The 25,865-nt window shown below is 38.0% G+C and overlaps 1 protein-coding gene across 1 annotated transcript in view; it reads right to left on the reverse strand.

Moving 5' to 3' along the window:
• The window catches only part of PCDH11X (protocadherin 11 X-linked), a 326,814-nt gene that overhangs the window by 104,067 nt on the left and 196,882 nt on the right, over window positions 1-25,865 (reverse strand). Inside the window, exons 3-4 of the mRNA XM_086470673.1 lie at window positions 24,378-24,449; window positions 2,687-2,692 (exon numbers count right to left, since the gene is read on the reverse strand). Coding sequence (XP_086326799.1) covers window positions 2,687-2,692; window positions 24,378-24,449 — 78 coding nt within the window. The remainder of the gene's footprint in view (window positions 1-2,686; window positions 2,693-24,377; window positions 24,450-25,865) is intronic.

Consider the following 25,865-nt stretch of genomic DNA (forward strand, 5'->3'; position numbering starts at 1 on the left):
TAAGTTTTCTATAATATTATAAATTCTTTACATACCCAAATATATTGAAATAGAGTACAAATGTATTAAAAAACCAAAAACCTGTCATGAGTATTAAATAACTATGGTACGTAAAGCACACACCTTCACTTACTACTGAATATAAGCCCTTATTAACAGAAAACCAGTATATGCCTATTTGTGTCTAACAAATTGGACTGCATCAAAACATGTACAGACAAAACCTGTTTCTACACCATCCTTAGTTGTGCCAAACTTTAGACAGAAGTTGAAAAAGGGAACATGCCTAAGCAAAGACAAAATGTAGTAATTCAGTAGCAAGTATGAAGATGGTGATTATTTTAAGTCTCAAAACTAGTTGCTGGGGTTTGTTACTTCTGCGTGACAAGGGTGCTATCAACATTATCAAGGAGAATACAAAAAATAACAAAATTTGTAAAAAAGTGTTAGATGAGCCTTTCAAGAACCTGTATCACTTGCCAAAAATCTAACAGTAATAGTAAGCAAACAGTTTAAAAAGCAGTTTGTTTTCTGGAAACGTTTCTTCTCAGTATTCATGTTCTTCAGGTTCTGTTTCCATGCTGTTATATAAACTCAGCTTTCTTCCTTCATTTGGTCTATGCTAAGATTTCTGTTGTTTATAATATTATTCAAAATGAACAGATCATCCCAGTAATCTTTCAGGACCAGTAATCTTTCATCTATTGAAGCTAAAAGAATTTTCAGACAACATTTCTTCACAGACCATACATTTTCCTTGTATTATTGTCTGTGCAGTGTCATGCAAGATAGCGGAAAGACTGAAACATCTCTTCATAAAGAAAGGAAAAAGGGAGATGTAATATCAGAAATTGAGTTTTAAATTTATGATCTTCAAATTATTTCTGTTCTTACACATCATAACACACCTGTATTAAAGAGGTTGGCAGTCACCTCTTCCACCTGTAATAATAAAGCCATATAACTTAATTTGTGAACGTTAAACACAACATACCCTGGAAGCTTGGTCCATTTGCTCTTAAAACATCCTGGCACTACTTTCCCCTCTAATTTCAATAGTTTGTAGGGAACAATGAGTGTTGCTCAGAAACACGAAAAAATACCATAAAAGTTGAGTGAACATCCAATAAAATCCAATTCATCTGAATTCAGAAGACCACTACTCCAGTCTTCACACCAGTTCCCTTTGCCACACTGCCAAGCAACAACTTTTGTGTGTACAAATTCTCATAGTAAACAGCCTCCAAATTCTCCCACCGGCACAGACATAATTTATGGAAGAGGTGCTTGCTTACGCACAGGAAGAGGGCAAAAGTCTTAAAACCCACCCAAGAGAACCAGGATTTAACTGAGTCTCACAAAGAGGCATAGCTCCTTGTAGCCTCACTGAACCTAGTTACTAAAGATAGTTTCTGTTTCTTTATCCTAGACACTTAAACGGAGGACCTGACACAGCTTCTGAAGCTTTAACGTGCACGCTTTGTCAAGCAGTGCAAACAGCAACACCAACTGAGCTGAATGGCTCAGATTTGATTGTAATGAAGCAAATGACTAAAGCAAACAGTTCAGTGCCTCACAGAGTTAAACAAAAAACAATAGGGATATTGTTTTAGGAATGCCACGGAGGAACCCAAAATTTGGTGTCAAACAGCCTCTGAACTGAAAAGGAAGCTAAATTCACTGACTGAATTACTTACAATTAAATCATTTGCAAATCTCAATTTCCATGACAAAGTATTTTATTTGTGCTGGCTTCACCTCAGATCATTACTTTAAACTACTCAGACCCACCTCAATCAAAAGCTATTCACCTAGTCACTGGGTCAAGTTTTAAATTCAGCTTTTCTAAACCACCTATTAGTTCAGGCACACCTTGCAAAGCAGTTTTTCCATTTACTTCTACTACTTATTAGGAATTACCTGATGTTGTATGACAAGACCCTACGCCCTTGTTTAGGATGGCTACCTAGGAACAGTAAAGCCACCCACTCTTCTGAATCAAGGAGTGACATAGAAAGAGCACAGCTCTAGTACTATTCCTTCAAATTAACAATTTTGAAATAATGATTCAGGTGGTACTTCACGTGTATGTATAAAAGAATTACATTTTTCTACAAGATTAATTATCCCATGTATGATCAGCCAGCTTCAAACATCAAAGAGACATCCAAAATTCATTTGCTTTTAATTGTCCCCTCAGTTTCAGCACATTCAGTTCAATAATCTTGTTTCAGAACAGCTGACAGCCAAGTTTTTCTAACCATGGGGAAGGCTGGTTTATAGCCTGGCACCTAATAGGTCTGAGTGATATCCTATGAATACTGCAGTGCAGAATCACTTATAAAAATCATGCACAACTCATGGCTTAGAAGGTTTAATATGGGAACCTTTAAAATGCTCTATTTGTTTTTAGAAGATGATAAGTAATCTTCTATTCAAAACCAAAAACCTTTGCAGATATTTTCCATAAACATGAATGATTGATAAGCATAAACATTAAGTGTTGATAACTTCATCAGATTTTCATGTTTTTAACAAGTTTCACTTTTGCTGAAAAGAGTTTAAATAAACCTCTGGAAAATGTATACAACTCCCTGAAATCCCATTTATACCAGCTTCCTTCCGATGTCAAATTATTATTCCAGTTGCCTTAGTTACATCATTTCAGAATCTCAAACACGGATACCTGTGGCTTATCTCCACAGATAGGTTTTAGAAAATTCATTATTTCTCTATGCATGGAGTCTTTTATTTTCAGAATGTTGCTCATACATTGGTGGCTTCATTTATTTCTGTACTTAGGGTGGATAAGAGAGAGTCAACGAACTCGAAGAATTTCTCTGGAAGATTTACAACAAAATGCTCCTACCAGCTGGAGGTCTGAAGCAGCAGCAGAAGATGCATTTCCCCATTTTGGATATATCTGGACATGCTGACTGGTAATGCTGTTAAAAGTTGCTCTTTGGTCACACAAAATCAGGCACAGCACTCTTCTCTAATTTACCATTTAACCACACATCTGCTCAAACCTTATCAATAAGCTGAGGCACAATGAGGGAACAGCAACCAGATGTTTTTCCATGCATAAACTAATAAACATACTATATCCTTGATGTCACCATATTTTTTTCCAGCTGGGGTTGTGCACCACCCAGCAACTAGAAAGCCAAATCACCAGAGAGATCCACAGTAACAAACCACCCAGCTTTAAACAGACTCCATAAGTCAGGTTAAGTTTATTAAAAAGCTTTAAACATTTATAAATCTCCAGGGAAGCGTGACTTTAATGCATAGCATTTAGAGGTAAATCATTGGCTTAATAGAGAGGGCCTCCTTCATGCACCCTCCTGGGACCAGAAGGCTGGCTCAGATGATGAACTCCTTTATCATCCTCATGCTAATTGTAGCACATCTTGAAATTATTAGATCTATTGTTAGAACAGGCCTTGTCAGCAGCTGGGACATGGTGATTAATAGAAATTTCTCTTTAATTCCTTAGGATGTAGAAGTCTAAAGTCACAGTTGAGCCCTGGACCCCAATTATTAGGTGATTAATGAAATTATAATTGCCACCTTCCGTTCACATTCACTAGGTTTACTATTGATCATTAGGGGTAAAGTACGGGGAAAAATTTATTTTACAAGCGCTATGCAATGGATACATAGGAGAAGCATAACTGGGTAATGAAAATATCCTCCAATGCACCAGGCTGGAGCACTACCAACATCTTAACAGCACTGACAGTTCAAATGGAGGTCAAACTTGCTAGCAGGAATCATTTTCTGTCTGATAGCAACAACAGCTACCATCTTATCCAGCACTTGAGACAGATACAGATCAGATGGCCATCAAGGTAGAAGAAACACATTTTAGCAGCCTTGTCAATTAATGGAGTGATCAACCACAATAATAGGATTCCCTTCAGAGTTTTAAGAATGTTTCTTTTTAAATCATGCAATATAGCGATCGTATATATACATTGTATGTGCCTGTCTGCACAGACAGTCGTGTACCATTGGACATATCCTCTGGACACCACCTACCTACCCCATAGTGTCAAACAGTTGACAAAGCAGCTGGGTCACTGCTAATGCTTCCTTCCATCCCCACTCCCCAGTGCCTTTACTCACTGAAATTTTATAGGTCACGTTTTCCAAGCCTGATTATTTCCCAGACAACTCAAAGTGGCCAACATTGTTCCAACAATTAGGAACTCAGTGAATAATTCTTTTGTCTATAAAATATACATTTGAGAAAAACATTTAGAACTGCTTTAGCCCTGTAGCGTTAATGTCAGAAAATGTCAGATCCAAGACTTTTTTTTTTTTCCTTCTTGACTAATCAGATTTTACAGAAAGAGTAATTACCTTTTCACAGATGAAAAAAAACTACGAAGGAGAAAGAAATGCAACTGAAGAGAAAGACTGAGGCCCCTTTATCTCCTTTGGCATGAACCACTCTCAAAATTTAAGGGCCCAACAGCCATCACCCCCCCAAGAGAGACTGCAAATGGAAGATAGAAGGTTTCCTCTGCTGCCACAGACATGTCTTTGCCCTCAAGCAGAAAATGGGCAGAGAAAGATACAGGACTCCACCCTTTCCCACTGTGCAGCCTCTGCTCTTCAACACTGCAGTGTGTTGCATACACTCACAGCTACATGGTATAATGTAAATGACTATTTACTTTGCTCTGATCTGTATCAGGTGAAAAATCCCTATAATTTATATCTCATTTGTTTATATAATAAATGATTTGTTTATACGAAACTTGATGCTTTACCTCAGCTACTTGAAATTTCATTAAATAAGAAATCACTTGTAAGACCATGCCTAGCTAAGTCAGAAACAGCAAGTCTGCCACACACACCGCCTCTGTATTAACACCCAAAGCGTACAGCCACTTTACTGTGTTTATCAGCAGAAAGAAATTTCTGTGATCAGCCATTTCTAGGTATGTCTGAAACTCTGATTGCAAGTGCTTTTTTTTTTTTTCCAGTGCCAATTTAAACAAACACTGATCAACTTATATCCTGCAAGTTTTAAAACAGGAGGTGGGTAGGGACAGCAATGCTCATTAATTTTCAGAACACTAAATTTCAGTCTCCTTAGGAAAATAAAAGACTTCACTAATCTTTGATATAATTCATCTCAGCATATGCCAAAGTGCACTAAAGTGTGTAAGACAGAATAATAACTACAGTGGATGACAAAGTAGGAATAAAGCACTATGGAGTTGTATTGCACCGTTCCATCAGACGGTTGGGTCAGTTAATGCATGAGCTCATTAACACGGACACCAAGAAACTCATAGTTCCTCAGTTGGATGGGGATGGGCATTGCAGAAATTTACAGAAATAAGCAATATTATTAATCACTTTACCCTATTTATTACCTATATACCAGTAAATATTATTACAAATATTGGATTGGATAACCAGTAAGGATTATTACAAATATTGGATGGGATATCATCATGAAATTTGATACTAATATCTCTAGTTTCTCTCTGGAAGCTAACAGATATATCTGTAAAGTGGGTTACAAATTTGGCAAAGTACTGTGGCTATTCCAGATTTCTCCTACTGCAAGTTACAACAGAGTTGCATTTCCATCATTTCTTAATCTGACAGCTATATATAGGATACTAGAAAGCTTTTGACTTTCTAAACCTGGAGAACTGCTAAAAAACAAGGAGTTTTTTTTTTTTTTTTTCATTCTGATTTCCATAGCAGAATAAAATATTCTGCTCTCCCCCCACCCCCCCAAGTTGTGGTTTAATAATAATTTCACAATAAAGTATGAGCGCATCACCTAAAAGCTAGGAAAGAGTTTAAAGTTATGTTAAGGTTCTGATAACACATTTCTAGTGGCGAGATGATATTTATAGTGCTAATATTTAGTTTAGCAATGCAGCTTTTTAATGAATTTCTTTTCTAGTAAAGCTCACAATTTTTCATGCTTTGGAAAAGATCCTGTGAGTGTTTAATGTGCTAGCAAATGTACTACACAAGAGTCTCGCAGAGATTCATGTATATACTCCAGTCAAACTTTTCCCAAACATACGCAGCACTTCTTGGTTTCTTACGTCTACATGCACACAGCAATTTTACTTATTTTAGACTGTAAAGGAGTTCACACTGATTTCATCCACAAGAACAGCAGAGCTATTTTACAGATATGATCATAAAATATAATTTACTCTTCAGAAGTAGAAGTTACTTTGCATAGGTTAATCACATATATAAAAATATGATCCTCCATATACTCCTCAGCAAATTGATAATTGTCGGAATCATTAACCATTTGAGGGCTCTACACACAAAATGAGAAGTTGGATAAATAATTTGTGGCTGCTGGTTCATAGTCCAAATGCAACAGTGTAGTAGGTGCAGGTGGTAGATAACGAGGTGGTTACATACAATAAGCTAGCTATATATGTATTCGGACATACCATAGAAAGATGTAGTTAAAGCAGCCCAAATTCGGTAACTTCTGGAATAGATTAACTCTAGGGAAACAGTGGCTTTCTAAATAATACAGCACATATTACAGAGGGTCACATTGATACTGGCTTTAACGGACCCAGGAGGGAAACTACAGTAGTTGTCTTTGATCTACTGGCCTTTATTAAACAGTGATGTGCTGGAGCACTGGGAAATGTCCTAATTTATTCCTGGAAAAAATACCTATTCATATTGTCAGATGGAACATTCTTTATACTGTGGTGGTCTTTTATATGGGAAGGATTAAAAAAAGTAAAAGGAAATGGAAAAGTATGTAATTCATCCAGAGTTGAACAGAAGGGCTGGCTAAATTGCCAAAAAGCAATTTTGATTGAATTTTGCATCAAGATATTCACTTAATTTTGTCCAACAAAATGCTCCTTTTCAAGCTCAGAAGCAAATAGGAAAAAAGAATTGTTTTCCTGAGCATTTCCGAAAATTGAATTTTCCCTCTTTTCCTCATATGCTTACATTGCATTGCAGCATTACAGTCCGACAACACTTTCTGTAACGGGAAATGTTGCACATCTGTTCCTAATCAAAAGAATTTAATAATATTCCATCAATAGAGGCAGTTTTCATTTATACCACTTTTTTTTTTTTTTTTTTTTAATAAGAAAGGAGTGTGAATATTTGTTGCTGGCCAGAGTAGCCGTGGACAGGAATAGCAGTCTAACAGCCTCCCTCTGCATACAAAAAGCATGCTGCTTGGTACCAGCTGAAATTCTAATCAGAGTTCCCTCACAACATAGATATTGTAGGTGTGCTGTGCTAGTCATTTCTGTTATTACAAACGACCTTTCAGGAATTGAAAAAAGTGTAGCTTGTCAGTTGAGACCTGTAATCGTTATCCATTCAGCTAAAGGATTTAACAGGCCTGCTTGTAAAAGGAGAAAAAATAGATTCCCTCCTCACTAATCTCAGAAAGACACAAGTGGTCTAAATTAACAATTACCTCAGACATTGAGGGAGATTTCTATTAACACTGTATTAGAATGAAAGTTGTTATATTCTGATGGGAATTTGATAACCACAATCAGCTGCAGCCTGACCAGAATATGCGCAGCAGTCTGATTACCAAAGAAGCAGCCACAATTCCTGTCTTCCCCAAAGCAGTGTCCTAAACACACCCAGTGAACCCCTCTCTTTGGGTGCTAGCTGCATTGTTTATGCATTTAGTGGAGGCCATTTGACCATGCTGAGGGTTCGAGGGGCACATGAAATAACACAGAAATGTACATACTCTAAAGCAAGTAGAGGCCACATGATAAATTTACTATAGAAAAAAAAAAAGCTGTTTAATGTCCTGTGTAACCCAAGAGGAGTTCCAGTGCCTGGTGTTGATATTGCAGTCTTAAATGGAAAGTTATTTTATTATGATCCCTTACGATAACCACAAATTGCTCCTTAAAATGTAACAAATGAGAAAGATGGTTTAAACTTTCGGATCTTTAACTATGTATTTTAAAATGTAACCTGTGTAACACACTTGTTACTGTCTTTGCATGAAAAGGGAACTTGCATTCATAATAAATTGACAGCCTATATTAGAAATAAATATTCAGGAAAAATGTATAGTACAAGTAGATAACTATGAGATTAGCAGTGGAAAAGATAAGGAACATAATTATTAAAGCTGTTGTACTTGCCTATTGGGGAGAAAAAAAAAACACCAAAACACCACTATTAACCACAGATTTGAAACTGTAAATCATCTTCAAAACTAAACAGAGAAACCTAACCTGTTTGCAAGTACCTCTGCTCCTAACAGTATTACTGAATTATCAAATCTTATCATTCCCCGAGGAGGGCCTCAGCCATTGACATCAAGCAGAGCATTCTTTTTTCCCTGCGCTCTCCTGTGTTACTCATGCTGCTACAACCCCAGCACTGCTGTCAAAGCAAGTTGAAATCACGCTGTCCACTTAGTCATAAAATCAGAGTTACCTTCCTTCACACGAAGCACTTCATACTCTAGTAAGCATTACAAAAAGTATGAAGCGTTCTAGGAAGAATGGCTGTGTAATAAAAGTATAATTGAAATGGCTCTACTGCTGCCTCATTTCATCACTCACACCGGCCTCTGCTTGTTAAATTTTAAGACCTCTTGGGAAACCAGTGCATAATATAACTACACTCCAGAGTGTCAAAACAACCACTGCTATGATTTACCTCATGCATGACATCGAATATCTATTTTAAAGTAAAGATTTTACCAGAAAAACAAGCCCTTAAGCTTTCACACTTCCCTTAACTTAAAGAATGTAAGCTAAAATTTTTGGAGGAACTTAAGGAATTTGTAGACTTCCAGTTGTCTTTCACTTTCAGGAATGTTTGAGTCTCCTTTTGCATATCTAAACTCATTATAAGAGGAAAACCTAACATGGGTTTCTTGAACAAAGATTAGCATAAGAAAACAAAATTTCATCAACAAGGCAACTGACAGAAGAAAAAGAATTTAAACAAATACAAAATTAAATTAAAATTTTTAAAATGAGGGATTTCTAAGTAGTCTTGTAAATTATCCTAGGTTCTGTTCATCACACAGGGATTGCAAATATTTCTGGGTAACACACAGTAACATCTTCAGGAAAGGATATCTGGATACCTGACAGATACAGTTCTCCTGCCATGAGGTGCTCTCCTAGGCCACCTCCTGGCTTGCCACTCTTCCCACTTGGTGCTTTGAAGTTGCCTTTTTAACTACAACTTCACTAACATGCTAATAACAGTGTATATTTCTTAATTTTGTTATCTTTTCATGTCAAAACCAACTTTGTCATTGTCCTGACTTGATATTTCTTATGCCACTGAGAAATTTGTCACCCACCTCCAAGATGTAGGGGTCAGCATATTTGCTGCAGGAGCATTTAAAGCTTTCTTTAGGTGAAAAAAAAAAAAAAAAAAAAAAAAAATCTATACACATTATTCCATTCTCATATGTCTTCTGTATGGCTAATATGACATAAAAGGGGCTGTTACCACTCTCGTAGGTGATAGAGGCAAAAGATACCTGTATTTCTGTATCTCCTTGATAAACTTCAATTAAATTGGAAAATCCTTAAAAGCACAACTAGCATTTGAAAAATTCCTTGTACCTCACACCCTATTCCAGTAGATAAGGTCATCACAGAATATTTCTTGTTATTTTTTCCTAAGGAAAACTACCACATGCACAGCAGCAGTGCCATTTCGTCATTTGGCTTTCATTTCCCCATAAAGTCTGCCACAGCCATATGATGTTACGTATAGGAAACACCATAACATTTATTTGGTCTAGGTGTAATTAACAGTTACACATTCAGTTCCTTCCACTGCACAGAGAAGATTTGACTGCTCTGCAGCAATGCCTAGAAGTCAATAATAGGCCATACAACATACAATACTACTTTTTGCTTTCTGTTCCAATAGCTTACTGCAGCTTTGGAAGATGGATCGTTTCCAGAATGCTTTTATCCAGAGACAATTTCTTCTTTGTGAGGAAACTGTCACTAACGCTACACAAACGCCCTGACAGAACAACACTAAAATAATGATTTAAGGAAGTACTTTTTACACCCACCTGTCCTCACTCCTCAAAAGCTGACTAAAAAGATCAGGACAGGCTTAGAAGTGACCAAAGGCAGTTCCCCTGCCCGATCCTAGACCTGCTATTTTATTCCATACAACACAACCACAAGCATGTGTGCATCAAAAGCTCATATACTATATGTGTCATGATACCCCGACACTATCTCAGAAGAAAACCAGCAAGAGGACACAAATTACAACAGAGATTAAATCATCATCTTGAAAAACTCACCAACAGTAGGAGTAGACACATCAGTTTTTTGTTCTTTGTTTTACTGTTTCTCCCTTGTAGCTCTATAAAGTGAAACCTTTAAGTTATGACTGCTGTTCATCACTTAGTACCCCTCAGTTTATTCTAGCATTGAGTGGCTTAAGAAGTGCATTTCCTAGGCACTGGTAAGAGAAGGTTGTCACAGTTAAAATTCGGTTACCACTTGCTTTTCATTCTTCCAGTGAGTGCTGATCATTAGTCCTCAGCCCTCAGAAAGTGGCAGAGCCACCAAACAACCCAGATTAATGCATAAGGAAACATGCAATTGAAGCCCTGTCTCCACACTGTTAACACACCCTGTCTTTTCTCCCTATATTCTATATAAATCTCAACAAATTAAACCTTATAGTCTGAAACATATTGGGGAAGTAGAAATCAATGGAAGCTTTGTTATTTTAAGAAAGCAATTCTAAAGAGCTTGAAATATTGTCTCCTTAAGACTTCAGTTTGCATTTTCATGCAATTGTGTGGTGAATTCTTTGACTGTAGGAGAAAAGTAAATAAAGGACCTGTGCGGACTTTCTGTGCAATGTTCCCTACAGAATGAAATGAATCACAGTTACCTGACTTCTGCTTTGCATAAACAGCATTGCTCATTATTTAGCTAAACTCTCTCTGAACTCTGCAGTTCTGTTAGGTGGATAAACTGTAATGATTGAGATCAAGGTCAGAAATATAAAGAACCAAGTAAAACAGTAATTTCACACTGTGTAACAGTCTCCGAGAATACTGGCCCCTGACACATAATGCCATGAAACAAAACAACGAACTTTCATTTTTGATCTAAAGAGTGTAAGTTTACTCAAAGGTGCTTTGCTATCCCCCAAAGTTTTAGAGCAGTATAACCAGCCTTTACCACTTGTCAACATTTAATAGCCTATACCCCAATGATTGATTTTGTTCAATTGGACTTTTTTTTTCCTCTCCAACTCATGTATTTAGCTTTTTGCTGCAGCAGGTTGACAACGCATCTATCATAGCTAAGCAATCTTATTCAGAGACATTTATTTTCTGCAGCTATGTGTGTTTGGTCTTCTGTATACACGTATGTTCTCATATACCAACACAGGTTTACATTGTCAAAGCTTACGATATCACATAAGCTGTTTCATACCTCCTCCTCATTTTTTGTCTCTGTCCTCATCATCACGACTGCCACCCTTGCCTTCCAAGGGAGCTTAGCTTACTTGGAGAATGACAATCACTGAGTAAGGACCAGTATAAGTATCTCAGTAGTTATTAAAAACCATTTAAAATATTTCTATGCTCACCTCATTTAGAAATAGACACTACTCAAGTGGAATGGGAACTTTTGTATCCAAAAGTTAGTTGTTATACTTTCCAACAACTTAAATCATGGCCTCAAAGAAGTCTGATATCAGAGTACAATTGATATACATTGTTTTAAATGTACGGTGTCAGTCACATTCCCAGGTTTCTAAAGCAAAGCAACATCAACAAAAAAAGTTAACGAGAACAACTTCTGCTAAGTTGTTTCAGTGAAGCACAGCTATAGGTAAAACTTATTTCTGAAGACCAAAAGTATTCTCCCATGATCAGTGAAGTAATTCAGCAAAATACACAGCATGAGTTACCTACAATGCCTTAAATGCAGATGTCACACAGCTTCACAAAGCTACGGGACTGACTTATAAAAAAAAGTAATAATTCTGGGGTTTCTTCTGAGCATGGAGATACAAAAGAGGGAGTTAAAGCCTATATAGGAACAGTGCAGAAGATGGGGGGGGGGGAACCTAACAGCAATCTTTCTGCTTCAGGAAAACTGCAATAGGCAGTTTTAAGATGCTTCTTAAGCAAAACCCCACCTCCTCTTCAGGAAGATAATTCAGAACTTGCTCAAATTGCTTGAGAAGCAGCTGAGTTAAATCATGCCTGTGCAAAAACTAAAATCTGTCAGTGTCCCAGTACTGTTCTGTAAAGTATCATTAATGGATTTGTAGCCCACAATAAACATGACTAGCAAGTAAACTAGTATTTGAGGATTATGTGAGGAGCAACTATTTCATATGGAGAAAAAGACTTCTTCAATTACTGCCCATCTTCAATAACTGCAGCTCTCACAGGTATTTCCCAGCTCCTTCTGTCAGCTCTCTCTGGGTAGTTCTAGCATGCAGATTTGTTCCTTATAAATACTGGTTTATGTTCCAAGGGCCAAATACCAGTTTCTCATTCAGGAAAAGTGCTATAAAAGAACTTGATAGAGAAGCAGCGCAAACAGAGTGCAGTTGTCAGGCACAACTGGCTTTACTTTACAATGGCTAGCAAGAGAGATTCATTCCTTCTAAGGGAAAAACAGCATTTTTCCATTAAGTGAACTCTTGTGTAATAGAGCAGCATATCTCTGCTTCTTAGAATCTACGCAATGCTTGCTACCCATGTTTCCAACTGAGTTGTTTACTTTCTCTCAAATCCTCAACTTGGCAGAGCTTGCGAACAGACTGCCACTCTGCCGAGCACAGTTCCACAAATAGGAAAGAAAGAACCGATTCTGAAGGAAGCACATCTGAAAGAGGCAAGATAAAATAGTGATGGCACGATTATTTTTATTTTATCAAGTTGCTGTAAAACTGCCAAGCCCAGAAGCCTACAATTTTAGCTGTGTTCTGAAAAAGAAATAAAGCAAGCAAGCTAGTCCCTCTCATTGCTTCTCTTAAAAAAAAAAAAAAAAAAAGGTTCAGATGCTTCTGAGTCACAAGATTTGTAAATCCTGAAATAGCAAGAATGAAACAGATCACAAAGCATCATTCCTTTTATTTAAACAGACAAGTATCTGTGTGTTTGACATGTATACAAATGCAGTTAAAGAAAAAAACAATCAGAATTCAAAAGCACCAAGAGCCTTGTTCTCGCTGAGACCTGCCTGCCTTGTCCCATCACCTCACAGGCAGGCTGATGAACAGGAAAATAAAATTGGCAGATATAAATCTTAGGAATCCACTGTGGAGAGCAAAGGTTTTATGGATCTTGAGAAATGATCCTTAATGCACAAAACCAAAATCTGCAAGGAGAAGACCGTAACATGCACATGACAGAGGATCACTGTAAAGACCAGGTTTTCCTACAGGGAAAAGGGGAAGAAAAGAGCAAGGAAAAGCCAATGAAATACATGTGAATGGGCAAGTAACTTTGTCATTCATCTTTGATTATAGAGAGCACTTTTCAGAAAACGAAAAAAAGGACAAAATTTTCTAAAAGCCTTAAGTAATACCATTCTCAAAACAAAACAAGCCACCAGTTGCAGACCACAGTTCTTTCTACAAAACAATGAGATACAAAGTCATAAGTAATACTTCCGTACTTTGATGTATTTGTATAAAGTTAGCAAGCAAAAGAACTACTAGGTTTACTCTATGCATTTCCATCAGTATGCTTACACCGATTACGGGCACGGCCCACCACTGACATACCTGCTAAAACTACCCTTCGGTCTGTGGAAGGCTGGCTAGGCATTGACATATGTGTGAAGTGAGAGACTGCAAGATTTACAAAAAGGCTGAATCCATTTTAAAAGTACTCTGTACTGCAATGTTGATCCAGCAGTACTGGCTATTATTCTGATGAAAAGCCATCACAACCAACATAAGTGCAAGATGTACATCATCTCAGCTGCAGGGCAGACAACATGCTCCTTACACTTCCCACTCCTCACTTGGTCAGTGCTACTACAGGTGCAACCCAGGTTTTTTTCCTCAGCAAAACCAGGGGCTGGGCAACAGTCGGGTTGCACAGAAATATCTGGAAAGCTGTTCAAGATCCTCTAGCAAACATACATACTGTATTAAACATAGAGAATATAGAGGATGGTCTTATGTTATCTGAACCACAGACCCAAAACTACAACAATCTGGAGAGTAAAAAGTAAGGCTTATATAGCAACACTTATGTATAAGTATAAAATATTACCAGATAAACACGCAGTACTAAAAATGTCTAACACCAAGAGAAGGCATGACAAATAAAACATAAAGAGCAATTTCTCCCTCAGTTCACAGTGTACACCGTCCATATTGCAGCCATATAGTGACATTCATCACATTAAAGTACTATGCTACAGGTGAAAATTTATGGATTTAAAACAAAGCAGTAGAATATGCACGTTTTCAGGGATGATGAATTCTACTACAAACACCAAGTCCCGTCACAGTGTTTGCAACACTAATTCCTTTCCAGGTCTGAGCTACTTCTAATCTCTGTTAGAGTCAGAAAAACATCGAAATGCAAAACAAATAGTTTTACTATCCTCACACGGTATTTGGGAAAGCACGAAGAAGTTTGTACATCGGAAGAATGATATACACCAAAAAACTACCTTCCATTATCAAAGCAGAGTTAGTTGCTAAACAAAAATATTTTAATTTTTAAGAGAAGACAAAAACTCTATTATACAAATCTATTTTAAGCATCTTCAGAGTTAGCACATACACTATGTGGTTCCTCTGTGTCCTTCAGTTACAAGCAAGCAGACTGCAGGCTGGATACATCATTTCAGTGGCAATTGATTCCAGGCCACCATCTTTTTGAGACCCCCTGTAATTTGTCTCCAACTGTTAGAAGAAGTTGTGCTGCTGGAAGATGACAGAGGCACACTCAGTCAGATGGACAGAAATGGCTTGGAATCATACAGCTTGAAAATTCAGTAACTGCTCCTGCTTTGCAGGAATGTAAGATGGGAGATCATGCAACACAGAAGAAAGAGATCTGGAAGGTGGTCTTATTTGTTGAACTAATTATGAGAGGACACACTTGCTTCCCTACACATCACACAGACACTCGAAGGTAGACCAGGGGGCACATACAAGGGAGCCATGTGGCCAGGCTGGACTCTGACGCTCCCAGCTCAGCATCAGAATCTGCAATCAAAACTATCAAAATAGGCAAAACCTCCACAGCACTTTTTTTTTTTTAACCCCTCCCTATTTTGCAATCCCTTTTAGATTAAGACAACAAATAAAAACTTAACAAGAAGGACCACGCAGCTTTGCTTGACAGCAAGCCCATGAGGCACAGCCCGAGAAGTGACAAGCGTCTATCTTCAATTCAAGGCCAGCGTGGCTCAGAGTTAAAAGAGCTCAGCACAGGCATTCTCAGCGGCACAGCAGTGCCTACCCACTCTGAGCAGTCGCCTGTCTCCTTGCAATAACTAACGCAGGCACTAAGTGCTGAATATAATGTGATAATCTTCCCTTACATGCCTTGTTATTTACTGGATTCTTTCTCAAAGGCAGATGGAGAGAACAGTGGTGTTAATCTCATCTGGGCTTTGAACGGACCCATAATATCCATTACCGTATAGCCATTGGGGCACCAAGTCGGAATGTATCTGCTTTATATGCAATCATTTGCAGCCAAAAAATTAATCAGCCCATAAAATATCCTTTAAGAAAAACAACCCATTTCATAGCTGAGAAACTGACTGAGAGGGTAAGTGACCTGGCTACAGCAACCCAGAGCCACTGTCTCCACTACAGATACACAGCAATAATCATATAACTTAATGGACTGGTGAAATACCTCATTCCAGTTAACTAAATTGAGTCAAAAACTATTTTCAACATTGAAGATATACGAACTATGGTTTAGACAGTGTGCACTGGGGGCCCAAACAACTTATGTGAATAATTTGTCCCTGTTACCTGAAAGCTAACACTGAGTTTCAGACATCTTCCATCATGATCAACAGTAAACATTGTGTTACAGAAGCATGATAGAGATCTCCAGGTGAAAGCTCACACGATGCATCCAGTGCCTACTTCTGTTTTTCCCTGTGACAAGACTCTATGGCAGTGCCTGTTTGTTATCCAGGAAGATAAAACTTGCATCGCTAATTCATCAGGAGGGAAGACAATTATTAAACATTGTTAAAGTGGTCAAAAGTGGTCAAAAAGTGGTCAAAAGTTTCCTAAAAGCCTAGTGTGGGAAAGAAACCCCTGAGGAAGACACTTGAAAGCCCAACACTTCCAAAAGCTTTCCCTCAAACACTCACTCTTCATACACAGGTCCACCAATACCATTTTTAAGTTTTAAAACACAAGACCAGAAATCTTTTATTATGTTCGTGCTTTTCAAAAGCTTTTCAGACCACTCCTCTTACTCTGAGATGCATAAATACATCCACCGGCTGCAGTAGCAAGAGGATGGATCTGCTCCTGTGCACAGCTCCCGCCTCACATTACAGCTAAACTGCTCTGCGAGTGACAGTGAACTGGACACTGGAAAAATGGACCCCTTGATGAATCATACCTCATTTATGTTTTCTGTTTTAAGATTTATGCATGTTGAGCACAGCTCAGAGCAAGTATGTTACAGTCCAATGCAACTTAATGATTTTGCTACTTGGTGCTTTCTCCTAAATAACGGGGATGTCTCCACTTCCTTGCCAAGCGGGGATGATGGCAGAAGAAATACGGTGGGGAGGAAAGCCGTTCTGAGCATCCCCATAGATAACTAAGTACCTCGCAGATCTCATCTACATTTTCTGAAAGCAAGTCTGTGGTGATTTACTTGCACATTGACACGGCTTTCTGCATGTCACAAGATGAAGGAGTGGCTGTCTACCTGCCCTTTTAAACACCTTTTCACCACTGAGTACCCCATTTCCTCCAACTCAGTGTTTGGCAATGTTGAATAAATCAACTGCCTGTGTTGAGTAGTACAGCTCCCTCCTGTAGCTTCAGTATGATGCACACAGACAAGATGCTTTCTGGGGTTACTCGTTTTCATGCACACTGGGCTGAATTTCCAGGTGATGCTCTACAGCTGAGCTCTCTGCTCCTGTTAATAATTCCTTCCTCATTTACACCACTGTTCAGGTCTGTAATAACAGCTCTGATATGTCAGAAGCAAGAGGAAGGAAAAGATTTAACAGTGTGAGCGAAAGAATTAGGCAGACAACATCACTGTCATGGTAGACAAAAAAAGAAAATATGTTCTTCAAAGTCTCAGTGAATGACTTAGAAAAGATTTCAAGGTAGTAAGGACCTGAAACCTTTACTATCCTCCAATTTTCCACTCAGCTGCTTTGACATTTGGGTTCTGAAAATACATGGAACAACCTGACAGAGACGAACACACAAGTGCCTGTCCTCAGAGATACAAACCCCAAAGCGACTGGCGTACGGCTTACAGCTAAATGCCTGAAAATACACTGAGTAAACTGTACGGAAACTGTCTGCAGAGTTCTCATCCATTTTAATTAACTCATAAGAGGACTGTAGCTTAGCTCCAATTGAGAGTTTTTAATCATAGAATCATGAGCTGGTCTGGAAAACAGACAGATAACCTTAAATGAAATGTGATTTTTTTTTGCCTTTGTAATGGTCTCCCCTGCTGAAATCAATAGTAAATCCAATGCTCCTAACTCTGATATCTTTATTTTATTTGAGTGACTTTTCAGCTACATCAGCTACTAACTTCCAATGTTCATGCACTATGTCAAAACTAGATCTTGAAAAACATGTATTTTGTTGTATATATATATATATATATATATATATATATATATATATATATAAAGCCTGTCAAATGTACCAAAATGTTACTAGATTAATAAACACAGAGTTTCTCCTGTCGGCCAGGATATCTTAGCAACCCTGCTCTGCTGCAGGGTTTATTTAAGTCTTTATTTAATTATAATTAAGTCTTTATTTGCAAACACCTTGTAATTAAACTTCACTTTTTAAATTTACAGTTGAATACTCCCAGTGGCCTAATACAGGTTGATATACTGGTTTATATATGGCATATTGCTAGTCTTCTATTCTGTATTAACTGGAACAATTAGGGGAAATTATTGCTAGACAGGAAATGGTTGATGCCCTTTTCCACTTACTAAATTGCCTTTCCATTAAGTTATGCTCCAGAATTGTACTCTGATTTCTGGATACCTTATTTGTTTAGAACGTCAGGAATATCCTTCAGATTATAACATAGAAACACAGCTAAAATGAAATAGTGTTGCTATCTGTGAGAAGCCAGGTTTGTTCCTTTTGGCAGACAGGTACTGCAATAGCTGCTGCTGGAAAGATTAAGTGTTTATAAGAGTATCCACTGTAATTATTTACAAAGTGCAATAATTAGCATGTTTTTCTCTTAAGTTTCTTAATAAAATACTATTTCATTCCTGCTGGTACTCAGATCAGACAAAAACAACAGTCTGCTTCCAGTTGGCTTCCAGCTTGAGAGGCCTCCATTTTAAGAGACAAAAAGAATCAGGTTTTAAGATTGGAGTGTTCAAAAACAGTTCAGACATTTATATAGGCAATTCTAATTGCATTTAGAATCCCCACTTCTACACTGATCTGGATTTTCAATTTTTTTTTTTTTTCTAATTTACCAAGTCGTTAATGTTAGAACTCAGGATTACAATTGAAGTTCCATTAAATAAGAAATATACTTGACACATATGTAAATTTATTAAGGCACCAGATAGGAATATTTTGAGCACACAGATTCTAAATGCTAAATATAACCAGGGTATAACTAGACTGTATAAGTCTATTAAGGTGACTGGTTTGTAACTAAGCTGAAGATATCAAGTCTAGAAATATTCCTTCACTTTCATTCTGGCTTCCACTGATTTTGAATCCTAAAGACTGAAGCTGTGAACTAAGTAAACAGAGCACACCAGGACTTCATGAGAAATAATTCACTTCCCATGAACTGTGGGAACAAAATATGCACAGAATCTTTATTAGTTGCTTCTCTTCAAATATTTAACCATGGTTGTCAATATCTCTTCCTAACGTAAAACACTGTTTAGAATTTAAAAAACCCTACTTGACTTTTGACAGTTTTTTAAACAAGTCAACAAATACAAGTCATATTGCAATATATCTCACTGGTCAGTAAAATTGGGGTCTAAGCTAAGTGGGTTAAACTATATGTATTAGAAGTGTAGTAGCAAACATGGTCAGGTTATATTTATTACTAGCTGCTCTTCACCTATGTGCAGGAGGTGTGTACTCGCACCATCCCTTCCCAGTATGGCAGGTGAGGGGAACAAGGTGAATTGCCAGCTCACCTAGTAAGACATCTCCATCAGAGGGTCCTTGGAGACTTTTCTCTCCAGAAGTCTTTCTTGCATATTGAAGGGGAAAGCATGGCTGCAGATTAGGGTACAAAACTGATGAAAAGAACAAAAAGTACTGCACATGGTTCTGCCTGCAGTTGCCGGGCATTTAGAGGGAACGAGAATTACATGACTTTACAAAAACTGATTAGTAAAACCCCCTGTGGATTTCTTAACTACGCTGTGGAGGGATATAAGATTAGTGTAGCAATTCCCATCATCAAACGTATTTACTGTTAAAATATTGGATTAGCGATGTTGTTATCCACTGTTCCAAGATTATAAAGTGATTCTTTAAAACTGAGCAGAAAAATACTACATTCTATCATTTGTAATTAGATTTTGGTCTGAGTGTTTTTGCCTTTCCACAAAAAGTAATTCTGCTTAAAAAAAAAGAAAAAGAAAAAGAAAAAAAGGACTGTGCTGTGCACACATACAAAGAAAATAAAACTATAGATGTAAAAGATGGAACAAATTATCTTCCTGTTCTGCTTTTCAGAGACAAATGGTTGCACTTGGTCTGTATCTTACTGCTCCTGCTTGCCATGGCCACTGCTGTGGCAATGCACCACCGCTACACCAGGTGGTAATAAAGCTGTGTTGGTTCGAGGTGCTTATTTGTAAGACACACGTGAATGTGCGCTACCTGAGCCTGACAAATCTTAGTCCTTGGATATTTAACCCTCAGAGAATTTTGAGAAATGCTATAAACCTTGAGGGTCATCATTGTCTGGGTTTCCAGTGACAACGTGGACTGTGAAGGAGGAAAAGCATGAGGAAAGGGGATAAGTTAATGTGTTCATTAAAGTAATTATGTCGCATTTGGTCCAGGAAAATTAATGGCTAAAAAGCCAGGGCACAGTTGCATTCTTATGTGAGTGAGAGCACTTTGAGTTCTTACAATTAGTAAACAAATAAAAAGCTACAGCACTAATAACACCACCTTCTCACATTTTATCCTGTTGAAGACCTCTAGGAATCACTTTTATGAAGTATTTCAGATAGACATAAATAAATAGTGATGTAAGAGTCAAGAAAAACATTTTAAATTGGAAATACTCTGTAACTGAAGAGTAGGTGTTTTGCTGTATCTGCCATGCTGGCAAACCTCATTATTTGTCACTACTGCAGTTTTAAGCTATATAACCTTAATCATTGCTTTTTTTCCTCATTTTGGGAAATCCTTATTCTCTCTTTCTATATTTATCTTCCAAGTAGTTTGGAAGAATAAAGCAATTTGTTTCTGAATCAGAATCACCGTGATCAGTACTATTTCATGCCATTACCACACAAAACTCAGATTTTTAAAATAGTGTCAGCAACTTCAAAAACTTAAACAACAACAGATTACTTTGATTTTAAATGGTCCTGTTTCTAACTGACCATAAAAATAGAGGCTATAAATACATAATCTTAACTGCAGTAGCTCTGAACAGCCTTGACAGTGTTTATCAGCTAAATGTTTAATCAGGCAAAGCAGCAAAAAAACATAACCACAGGAATACATGGTATTTAGCTTTTAAAGAAACCTTGTAAACCAATGACAAGTCTATTTGGGCAACCGCTACCACATGTGTTCCTTATCTGCAAAGGTCTTGTCCTGAATTTATCAGAATGAGTCTCTCATATTTTATTTTCCAGGTAGTAACATCAGTTTCCATTCACTGAGTTCACAGAAAAAGATACCAAAAACTGCAAGTTAAAAGGCATGGGCATGAAAAAGAATTCCCACATTGTCAATGTCATATTGCTCCAAGAACTTACTAAATCACAGCCAAAAAACTCAAGACAGAAAATTGTAAAACCAAGAACAAAAACCCCACCACAGAATAAGAAATGAACCTGACAAAGCATTACAGTTCTTAATTTTTTGTCTAATTAAGGAGATCAGTTTCAAAATTTTCAGCTACCTGGCTGCTTCTAAGATGAAACCTTGAACAAATAAGGCAAATGAGAGCCATGAGAGTATAGGCAATAACGCCTTCCCTCCCTCTGCACAAAAAGCACCAGTTCTTGTTTCCCCCAGACTAACCTCTGTGTGAAATTGCCCACTAATAGGTACCAGCTTCTCACCTCGTGATATGAGGGGCCAGATGTGGTGCTTTCTGCTTCACTGGCTGTTTGGCCCTGCACACTGAAACTGTGCTCGCAGCGATTTCATTTACTCTCTCTGTTGATAAAACACTTTCCACAGCAGCTCTCAACATTGAACGGCAGTAAGTAGCCCAAGAAAGTGTAATGATTTTTTTTTATTATTGTTAGTGTTAAGTAGATAAAAGTAGCTAGTCTCTCCCTTTGGGGGGGTAGCGGGGGGAGGGAGGACAGATGATGAGGGATGGATGGGACTCAAAAACTTCATGTAAATAACACCTTCTTGTAAATAGGAGCTGGTTTTACTCATGGTTCATTCTAGTGGCTTTTAAATATATTCCTCCTCCTTTTAGAGTTGGGAATCATTTGCTTTATGAGCATCATTTGGATCATTTGCCTGTTGCTCATAAAATAGACAAAGCTTTTATCCATGCAATGAATTTTTACTCACTTTATACAAAATATCTAAGGAGGGATTTGCAGGGGCCAGAATTACATGCATAAAAGAATTAACAACTAATTTAATTTTCTGCTACAATAATGGTTCCAGCAGCTTTTGATTTTGTTGATTACATTTCTTCTCTCCATGAAATAAAAAAAGCATATTGGTGTTAGCTTCTCTGTATGTATTTTTTTTAAAAAGCACGTTGTTTTGTTTTTTTTCAAAAAATGAACAGAAATGACAAAAAACATTTCCCATGTTTTAATCCATGCAATTACTAAACAAAGCAGTGGCAAACGCAGCTTTCAGAAGTGATCAGATAACATGGTGATGGTCTGTATACTCAGGAAGAACACCAATTCTCACCAGCACTGGGATAGCCCAACAGAGCATTTCTTTGACAACACTTCTGGCAGCAATCACAGAAACTACCTCTTGCAAAAGCTCACCTCTGACACCCATGTTCATGCACCAGGGCTCCCCTAAATGACAATCACAGGATCAAGCTGCTTCAACGACTCCTCTCAAAACTCAGAAGCCAAATTTACCTCCTCTGTGGCAAAAAATCAAAGCCCAGCCCTAACTCCAAACTCTCTACCTGCCTGCTCTGCAACACATGCTGTAGGCAAGGAAACAGGAGGAGCCTGTTAGCCCTCTCTTAATGATTCATCAGCTGTTTAGCATAACTTCTGGAACAAAACACTTTCCTCAACACTGTTGTTCCTGCACATAAAGAGTTACCATCTATTAGTAACTATGGACCATAGCAGGCTCCTGTGGTCCTGCACATAAACATTATTGATTGTAGACACAGATCAATGCACACTTAACTGTTGTGATTAGCACCTGCCTGGATAGAGGCATTTGGAGACTTGGCCATGCAGTAGCTGAAAACAATCAGGGCACATGCTGCACCTGGGAGTCTTTTACTTAGGAAGGAGGGAAGATCCTGTGTTTTGGAGAGTAACAGTTGAGGGATTTCCCTACGAGGCTTGCATGTTTACAGATAACTATCTTCTTTCTGTATGTAGAGGTGCGCAAACATGAATATCACATAAGTCTGACTACAGTGAAGAATTCATCATTTAAAAGCCACTATATTTTAATCAGCTGTATACCATGAAAGCCTGCACAGTTAGTATTGCAAGTAATAAAAGAAATGCACTCAAGCATGAACAAAGGTAGCAGTAACAAAGATGTGGGGTTTTTTAATTTCTACTTCCAAATTCCTACGCTGATGTTTGCCACGTGCTTTCGGAGTAAACATGCATCTAGAACAAGCCTAAGCTTTAAGATTTCATCTACATGGTTTGTAAAAACGGGAGACTAAATAGGACAATATTTGTTTGGGCAGAGTGCTCACAGCCTGAAAATACAAGGCAGAACCTACTTAGACCACAGTCGCACTGTAATTACAGACCAGCGGTTGCTACCTCTCCCTGGTTCTCTGTCTTTACCAGGAAACTCTCACCTTGAGTGTTAGAGGTAGGTGTTTCTATCAGGAAGAGGCATTGTGCCATATGAATTACAGATGTGGTAGCTGCTAAAGGAAGATTGCCCCCACATCCATAAAAAACAGCAAACTTCCGCTGGGAATTTGCAGAAGCGGCCTGACTCTCCAGGCTGGTCTTCCCAGCACCCTAATTCACCTCCACCCCAGTGCCTTCTCTTGTACAGCCCAAACCCTTGTCCTTGGAGCAGCGATATCCAGTTTCACCTACACTATGAACTAGCTCTTTACTTCCCTCCTATCACTTCCAAAGCCACATATTTCTATGTGCAGTACAGTGCACTGATACACTGGGAACAAATAGCAAAAATGGCTCTGAACTCCTGAATGTAAGAAATTTATAATAACCAATTAGCTCAAGTAAGTACACAACTGCATGGCCAAAACATCCAAAACCACTTTGTGTTAATGAAGATTGCATATTAATATCCCCGTTTCTTTATCTCTTTTTTGCATGATTAAGTATTACTTAATTTTTGGTTAAATCCTTATGATGCAAAAGGCTGAACTTTCAAACCTCCCTCTCAAAATAACAAACTTCCATAAGCTTCATTTCTACACCAGGTAACACTCAGTTTGTTGACACACCATTCAGAAAGCCACTTTGTTTTGTAAAGTTCTGCAATGTTTTTTAAGTACATAAGGAACACAAACTGAAGCAAGATAATCCTGGCATTCCTCCCTCAGGAAAAAAAAAAAAAAAAGCTGAGACTTCAACTAGAAGGATACTACCAATAATCTGAGCAGCCAAACACCAGACCGAATCATTTTGACATACGATGCCAAGAACCACAGAGCTATGTATTGCAGCATTTCTTTAGAGCCCCAGATTAATTCTATTAAGACTTACAAAAACCGTCATTACAGAAAATACATTATCAGAAAAGTTGTTCCAGCCTACCTGGGGCTGAGTCCAAGGCTCCAGGGTTGTTTCCTTCAAAGGAGTTTGTGGCCTTCCCATTTCTTTTGTGTGCTTTTAGGAGAGAAAAGTATGCATCAGTTATGCGTTCAACCACTCTGTCAACATTCAGCATTAATTTCCCTTGAGAGAATAAAACAGTCAGGTACAAAATTCACACAAAATAATGGTAATATATCGTGACTGCATACATTTGGAGTAGACTATAGGTTTGATATTTTCACAGCCAAGTAACTTAATTTTTATAGAGCTTTAAGTTTCAAGGTGTGCAGGTACACAACTTCATCTGTGCATACAGATGGAAAAACTCGGACAAAAAATATGAAATTATTTGCCAACAGAGTAAGGTTCAGCAGCAGAATTTCAGTTTCTCTGCCATAACCTCCCTAGGCTGTGCTACATTTAGCCTGTATCCAGGGCTGAACTATGGCAGCTGCCCTATCACCTGATGACCCCCTCAGCCAAGAACGGGAAGTGGGAAAAGGAGAGAAAACATGTGGGTCAAAGTGAAAATAAATTTAATGAAACAGCCCTAATGCCAATATAAAACATACAAAGTTATACTTAGCCCAGTCAATATATGGTGGCCATAAGCAACAGGATAGAGTCCTAAGGAGCAGGGAGAAGCCAGAGGGGGGGCAGGAAAATGGAGAATCACTTCACCCTCAGCAAACTTCCCCTTTTATAGTGACCATGCTGTTTAAGGTGTGGGTACCTCTGTGAGCCATCTTGGGTCAGCCATCCCTCCCAGATTAAGCATCTGCCTGGCTTGCAACTGCTAAGGGTCTGCACACTGTGGCTGGCCCCAGATTCTACCTCAGCAAAACCAGCAGCTATGTTCAATGGACACCCTGAAAGAAGGACATAGACTGCAGTGGAACTAACTTTAATAGGTAAATTAAAAGAAATACTATGGAAAAAAAAAAATTAAAGTCTGTATTATTTGGGCAGGGGAGACATGTCTTTAGATGAGAGCGGTTGCCTTTCCTTAATGCTCTCCAGAGCTGGAGCCAGAAGACTGAGCAGCTAAAAGCTTCTAGTCTCCTTGACTTTCCACTACCTTGGAAGAATTCAAGATCGACCACCCCCAATCAAAAGTCCATATAATCAAATAGATTAAAGTACTCTTCAAAGAAGTAGACTTGCTGGCCCTTCACACTTCCTTTTTTTAATATTACAAAAACATTCTGCAATTACTTGTAATGTCTTTAATGGCTTTGCTTCAATAATAAATATGTAAGATTTTTAAGCACTGGGGCTGAGCACTGAATAGGATGTTGGCTTCTTTTAATTTTCTCCATACAGATTTCCCAGGGAAGGAACTTCACACATTGCTGCAAAATTATTGACAAGTCTCTAATATTTTTTTTTCTCCCTAAATTCTTTCTATCTTAAAATGGAAACAATGACACTCACAAAAAAAGGTCCTCTGCTGAAATACACTATTTAAGTAGTGCCAGGATTTTCCTC

The sequence above is a fragment of the Leptosomus discolor genome, chromosome 9, assembly GCF_034619465.1.
Source record: "Leptosomus discolor isolate bLepDis1 chromosome 9, bLepDis1.hap2, whole genome shotgun sequence".
In the NCBI taxonomy this organism is placed as follows: Eukaryota; Metazoa; Chordata; class Aves; order Leptosomiformes; family Leptosomidae; genus Leptosomus; species Leptosomus discolor.